Source organism: Pteropus medius, unplaced genomic scaffold, assembly GCF_902729225.1.
Source record: "Pteropus medius unplaced genomic scaffold, Ma_sr-lr_union100, whole genome shotgun sequence".
NCBI classification, from domain to species: domain Eukaryota; kingdom Metazoa; phylum Chordata; class Mammalia; order Chiroptera; family Pteropodidae; genus Pteropus; species Pteropus medius.
In genome coordinates this window covers 335,691-342,342 of record NW_024342475.1, presented here as the reverse complement: position 1 = coordinate 342,342, position 6,652 = coordinate 335,691, and the positions used below count along the sequence as shown (strand labels likewise).

General features: G+C 53.8%; 1 protein-coding gene and 1 long non-coding RNA gene across 2 annotated transcripts; one reads left to right on the top strand and one right to left on the bottom strand.

The window, feature by feature from the left end:
- Window positions 1-1,004: 1,004 nt before the first annotated feature.
- On the bottom strand, window positions 1,005-2,523 carry LOC120605256 (uncharacterized). Its single transcript, XR_005653567.1, has 2 exons — window positions 1,869-2,523; window positions 1,005-1,367 (listed from the first exon to the last, which is right to left on the bottom strand). It is a non-coding gene; the product is annotated as an uncharacterized LOC120605256 (long non-coding RNA).
- A 3-nt stretch (window positions 2,524-2,526) lies between these two features.
- Window positions 2,527-6,441, top strand: LYPD5 (LY6/PLAUR domain containing 5). The gene is made up of 5 exons (XM_039866149.1): window positions 2,527-2,698; window positions 4,262-4,390; window positions 4,899-5,075; window positions 5,248-5,394; window positions 5,665-6,441. The coding sequence occupies exons 1-5, from the start codon at window positions 2,641-2,643 to the stop codon at window positions 5,907-5,909; spliced, it is 756 nt and encodes a 251-aa protein (XP_039722083.1). The 5' UTR covers window positions 2,527-2,640; the 3' UTR covers window positions 5,910-6,441.
- The last annotated feature ends 211 nt before the right edge of the window (window positions 6,442-6,652 follow it).

Sequence of the window (6,652 nt, the reverse complement as noted above, 5' to 3'; positions counted from 1 at the left end):
TAGCACTAAGAATTCAATTCGAGGTAGCAGGCAACACAGTTTTAGAACTCGCTCGTGGCATTCATAAAGATTTGCAACTTAGAACGTAAGCCGAAGTTACATTTTGAACGTCATCTACTTTTAAATGGTGCTTTAAGTGAAATTAATATTTCAAACAAAATAATGCATAAACCAAATTCGACGCCCTTACTAGCACCAAAGGGGGCAAGGATAAGAGGAGAATGGAGATATCTTACAAACTGTTGAGTCTGGGCAGCACGTACACTATTCTGTTTGAAAATATCTACCGTAAAAAGTTTTAAAAATAGCACCTTAATGGCTGCCACAAAACATCCTTAGTTGCCTCCCAATTTCTTAAATAATTAATTATTTAACTACTAAAAAGTGACTGCCAACATAAAAGAATCTCTGGGTTCATAGGGAGCTCATAGTTCATGTTGTATAGCCTCTGTGGGTGCAAGAGCTAGGTCACTGGGTCTCCACTTGATTACCTCCTGCAATGGGAAACTTCCCACCTGATATCTCACGCCCTTCAAAAACACCTGAAGGTTACCGGAGTCCAAAGCAAACACGCCCAGCCACACACTCATGCGGTCACTCACACACTCACACAGTCACTCATGCACCCTCTCACACGCATCACACAGTAATGTGCTGGTCAGCTGACTCTTCAAGCCTCAGTCTCTGAATCTGTGAACCACTGCGAACACTTTCAATGCCTCCTCCTTCCACGAGGACTTGAGAAAACCCAGCCTCCACTTTTCAGGGGCCCTTAGCCTCACCCTGATCCTGGTGGCCAGCCCTAGAGGACAGAGAGCCCGGGGCAGGGACAGGAGAAGCAGGAAGAGTAATTTGGATGCAAAACAGTTTCAGGGGAAGTGAAGCCTGATGGGAGGGGCAGGCGTTTGGCAAGATGAGGGTGAGAGAGGCTATGTCTGTGAGAGTCCAGAACCCCAGTGAGTGCTCGGGTGTCCTCTGTCAAAGAAAAAATGCACCAAACAAAGTTAAACAGGCTCAGGAGACTTTATTCAAAGCTATGGCAATAGGGGAGAGAGACTGAACTCAACTCCACTGAAACAAAAGTTGGGGAGGTTTTTAAGCGCTGGATGGGCTCATGGAAAGTGCTAGAGGATGCCAGGAGGGAGCTTGGTCCATCTATGTGTCCAGCACACTGAATCATTCCTGGGTTTGCAAATGTTTCTCTCTATGAGTAGGCCATCTGTTTGCTCATTGTCACTTGTTCAAGTTCGGCTCCTACCCTCCTATGGAACCAGGAGACAGGTGTGCTATCTTGATGATGACACTTCCAAGGGCTGGCTCCCAAGTCCTTGAGAAAGGCATTCCTGGGTTATAAATCCGGCAAGAGGCTGGGAGAAGATTTCAAAGGGACAGAGGAATAATTTGCAATGACAGGTTTTTTAAAATAGATGCTCTAAGAAAAGGGAGGTCAGGGGCCTACGGTCAGAAAGAAACTTATGAAAAATTTAGTCAAGCTCAGGGGACCATTAAAATTGTCCCGGTCGCTGCCATTAGGTCAACTCTGTCCCATCCCTCTGTGAGCCTGTGACTCTTGGCCTCTGCGCATGCCCGGTGCCCGCCTCGCACAGCGCGGTGAGGTCTCAGCAGGCAGCTCTCCCAGGCGGTGAGAGAGAGGCAGGTCAGGAGGGGCTGACCTGGGGTCTCCGCCCCAGCTCCAACTGCCTGCAGGGGCATCCGCCTGGATGTCCACACTGGGCCAGTATCTGAGTGTCCGCATATCTACCTGTGTCCTTGGGGGACAGTGTGCCCTCTGGTTGTCCGTCTGTGTCTCAATCTCATCCAGTTTTTAATTAATTCATTCAGCAATCTAATAAATACTTATTACATACCTCTGTGGGCATGTCCTGCTCATCGGGGTGCCCCTCTTCGTGTCCGTGTGTCTACATTCACCCCTGTCCGCATCGCATGTCTGTCTTTCTGCATTCCAAGTGTAACTCTGGGAGTCTCCCTCCCTCTCCTTGTTTGTTCATACATTGTTTCATTTTTTTATACAACATCCCAAACATCCCCTGAGACCTCTGAGGAGTTCACGGCCTGATGAAGAAGACGGACAACAGCCAGGTGACCACGGCTGGAAGACAGAGGTGCTTAGGGCTAAGGAGGGGAGTGAGTGGTGAGGGGTTGGGCTCAGAAGTCTTTAAAGAGGAGGTGATTTTTGTGTCTCTGGGTCTAGAGATCTGGCCCCAGGACTGGAGGCTGTGTGTGTCTAAGTACGTGGGTCGTGTGTGCTGGAGAGGAAGAAGAGAAGAGAGATCAAGAGCCGAGACTAAAACACAGGGTAGGGAATAAAACGGGGTGGAAAGAGCACCTGGAAACACAAACTCCCCCAAAATTAAGGGTTGCAGGACCACATCCTCCCTCCTCCCTAAGACCCAGGAGTCCAGGCTCCCAGCCCCTCCTCCCTCAGGGCCCAGGACTCATCGTGGCCTCATCGTGAATAGCTAGGAGGAGACTAGCCCTAGAAAGGGAGGGCGGGGGTGGAGGAATCCTGCCCGGCTGGGGAGCCGAGATGCTTGGGGCTTGGCAGGGAGAACCAGCCCAGCAGAAATCAGAGCAGGAGGAACTGTCCACGGTGTCTTCACTCAGCTCCACAACCTGGCAATGGGAGTCCCCAGAGCCATCCTGCTCTACCTCTGCGGGGCCGCGCTCTGCCCGACAGGTACCCAGACTTCTGAGTCTAATGAGAAGAAGGGCTGGTTGGTGGTCTCCTGGGTCTGGGGGAGGAGGGGCTGGTACCCGCACTCCTGGGTGTTGGTCGGTGAAAGGCACTGAATCTGTGTCCTCTTCATGTCTCTTCCCCATCAGTCATTTTGTCTGATGTCATCTTCTCCCTTCCTGCCACTTTGGCCTTTCTCATCCTCCTTGCCCAGGACCCCAATCAAGGGTACTTCTGGGGAGCCACGGGGGACTCTTTACAAAACTGTCAGGGAACCTTGGCTTCATCCTCAGGGAAACCCTTCCCCCAATTTGGGGAAGGACAGGGACATATTCGTCAGGATTGGTTACAAAGACAGGGCGTTAGAGAGGTGGGAAGGAGGCTATGCGTGCAGGCAACTGACTTTGTGTGCTCATCCGCGGAAGAGAGTCTGACTTCTGTGTGTGTGTCTATGTGTCGGCGTGTCCTACGGGTCTCCCTCTGTGCTTGTGTGTGTGTTTCTCTGTACTAAGTTTCGATGTCTGGGTGTTTGAGCGAATGCTTTTCTGGGTCTGTTTCTCTCTCAGCTTCACTCTCTTTATAAAAGAGATGTGTGAATAACTTCATTTGTCTTTGTCTCTCTTCGCATTTGTGCATCTCTGTGGTCGGCAGGCCTGTATTCATCTCTGTGTATGTGAGTTCGGGTATTTTGAAGTGTATCTGTCTCTCCGTGCACTTGTGTTGCATGTCTCTATTGTCTTGTACCTGTCTATGATTTTTAAATTGTATGTTCTTGTGGGTCTCTATTTTGTGCACCTCTAACTATTCCTAATTGTGTTCTCGCTACTTATGTGTATGTGATACTTGGGTCTGTACTTGGCTCTCTCTGGGAATGACTTCCTGCGCTCCTGGATTTCTCTGTGTGAGGCTATTGGATCCATATCCACAGGTTTTTCTGTCCGTATGATTCTGCATGTGTGAGATTTGTGCCATGGTCTGGGGGGTTTTTATGGGAGGGTTTGGCTGGTACTTGTTTTGTGTGTGAATGGATGCGTTCAGGTACTCTGTGTATACTCTGTGTATACCTGTATATTTGCATAAGCCTGTTTCAGTTTTGTTCTTTTGCAAATATGTCGGTGTTTCATGGTCTGCGTGGGTATCCTGGGGTGGGCTGTGTGTGTGTGTTTGTAGTAGGAGGCCTCACATCCCTAGATATGTTTGTTTTCTGGCCTTTTAGTGCTTCTGTACATTGCGAGTTTAGTTGGGAGAGGAATGGGCAGAGCAGAGGTGAATCATTTCCTCTTTATTTAAATCTTAGAGGGCTTCCTGGAAGAGGGTCAAAATCTGGAACAGCCTCAGGGGGAAAAACTAGACTGGGAGGTGCAGAGAGGCCATTACTCTGCCACTAGGTAGACACATGACTAGTGGCGGTAGCAGTGCCTGACTCTCTCAAGGCAGCAAGGCCTGTCTCCCTTCAGAGAACTGCCCAGCCCCCGTGGCTGTCATTTGCAGGGTGGAGCCCTGAGTACCTGGGACAGGCTGGTCCCTGGCCTGCTCCTCTCACCCTACACCTGTTCCTCTCCTCAGTGTCCCAGGCCCTGCAATGCTACAGCTTTCAACACATCTACTACGGGCCCTTTGACCTCAGTAACATGAAATTCCTCAACATCTCCTGTCCCCAAGGATGCTCTGAGTCTGTCCTGTCGCTGGACACTGGTGAGGGGCAAGACGTGGCAAAAGCATGGGTCCAGATATAGCTTAAGTAAAATTCATGATGAGACGGGCACGAGGATGAGACATGGAGGCGGGGGGAGATGGTTTGAGGGGGTGGGAAGAAGAGGAGAAGGATAAAGATAAGCAGCCGGGAGGAAGGGAGAAAGGAGGGAAGGAAAAGGGAAGTGATGGACGAGAGGCTGAGAAGGGAAGAGGACAGGGCACTGGGGAGAAGGATGAGAAGAGCAGGGAGGAAAGGGGAAGTATATAGAGAGGAGGGGACGTGGGGGGAGGGGATAAGTACAGGAAAGAGGAGTTTGAAACGGGGAGAGGGAGGACAGGGACGGGCAGGAGGGGAAAAGCTCGGCGAGTGAGAGTTGAGAGGAGAGAGGAGAGACTTGAGACTGGGCAGACGGGCGGAGCGTGGCGGGAGGAGGGAGAGGAGGGGCCTGGGAGAAGAGGAAGGCTGGGGAGAAGCTGCGCACCAGGCCCCATGTCCTGCCGTCCCCAGGGTACCGCGCCTCGGTGACCATGGTACAGAAGGGTTGCTGGACAGGCCCGCCCGAGGGCCAGATGCAGTCAAATGACATGGCGCTGCCGCCCGACTACTCGGTGATGCGCGGCTGCGGGACCGACCTGTGCAACGCCCAACTGATGACTCACGACGCCATCCCCAACCTGAGCGCAGGTGTGCCAGGGGGCGGGGCCGGCGCGGGGAAGCCCGGGGAGGGCCCGGAGGGGCGTGGCCTCCGCTGGACTCCGCCCGGCTGTCGGGCGGCAGGCGCCCAGGTGCGGGGCACGACCTGCACTGCCCAGCCTGAGGTCCGTCACCTGAGCGTGAGTCCATGCTCTCTTGCCAGCGCCTGACCCTCAGACGCTCAGCGGCACCGAGTGCTACGCCTGCGTGGGGACCCGCCCGGAGGACTGCACCCCGGAGAAGTCCCGACGGGTCCAGTGTCACCAGGACCAAAGCGTCTGCTTCCAGGGCAATGGCCAGATGACCGTGGGTAAGGGACTGGGAAGGTGGGAGGGCTTGGGCAGGGGGTGTGTAAGCAGGGCAGGCCTGGCAGGGAGGCCTGGCCGGGTCTAGAGAGGAGCCAGCGGGAGGAGGCGTGGCTTTCCCGGAAGGAGGAAGGGATGGCTCTGGTCTGAGGGACGGGGCATGGCCCTAGACTAAGGGGAGGGGGGAATGGAAGTAAGTCTGAGGAGCCGGTGGTGGCCCTGGCCTATGAGCTGCCTCCCTCAATTCTGACCCCTCCTCACTGCCCCTCCCCCAGGCAATTTCTCGGTCCCCGTGTACATCAGAACCTGCCACCGGCCCTCCTGCACCATCATGGGCACCACCAGCCCCTGGACAGACATCGACCTCGAGGGCTCCTGCTGTAGCGGGCACCTCTGTAACCGGGACGCTGTGAACCAGACCTTCACCTCCGCCTCGGCCACCAGCCCTCCCCAGGCGCCCCTTGTCATGGTCCTTCTCCTCGTGCTTCCCCTACTGGCTGGCTGTCTGCAGAGCCCGTAGCCAGCCCCTCCAGCCTCTTCCTGAGCAGGAGGCTGGGGGCGGGGCGCTCGCACCCCCTCTCACTGCTCCAGCCCCTGTAATATGCAAAATGATATCGAACAAGAGTTAACACTCGGGTCCCTCTGGTTCTCTGCTGCTTCTCTGCCGCCACCCGGCCCTCACCTGCTCAGCAGGTCCCCAGTGCCCCAGGTGGGGAGAAACAGCCACGTCCTGCCCCATATGAAGAACAAACCTGATAATAGATACTACTTGCTGAGCACCAACCAGGCCTCGACTCGCCGGGCCCGTGTCCTGTGGTCTCCGTCTGGAGCCCCAAACCCTCTTCATTACTGTCATCTCGAGAGGCTCAAGAGACAGTGCACTGGTAAAAGTTAGGAGCCTGTACTCTGCAGCCGGGCCTCACAGTGAGAATCCCAGCTCTGCCATTTAGCTTGTGGGGGACCTCGGGCCAATTACTTAACGTCCCTGCACCTGTACGTCCTCACCTGTCAGGTGGAAGTGAAAATAAAATCTACGATAATGACAAAACCTACTTTGCAGTGGTCGTGGTTAGGATTTAATGAGATGAACGTGGAGTACCTGGGACACGACAGTCGCCCAGCATAAGTCGACTATCCCCATGTGACATGAGAGTTGGAGGCAGCGCTGGAGCTCATGCAGCTAGTGAATGGATAATCGAGAGAGCGACTCCCAGCCCGTCAATCAAACTCCTAAAGGATAAAAAGGCATTGAAAAGAGAAGCA

Coding starts and splice junctions, on each gene's coding strand:
- LYPD5 (XM_039866149.1), top strand. CDS start 2,641: ATGGGAGTCCCCAGAGCCATCCTGCTCTACCTCTGCGGGGCCGCGCTC. Junction 4,391..4,898: donor TGTCCTGTCGCTGGACACTG/GTGAGGGGCAAG, acceptor TGCCGTCCCCAG/GGTACCGCGCCTCGGTGACC. Junction 5,076..5,247: donor CATCCCCAACCTGAGCGCAG/GTGTGCCAGGGG, acceptor CTCTCTTGCCAG/CGCCTGACCCTCAGACGCTC.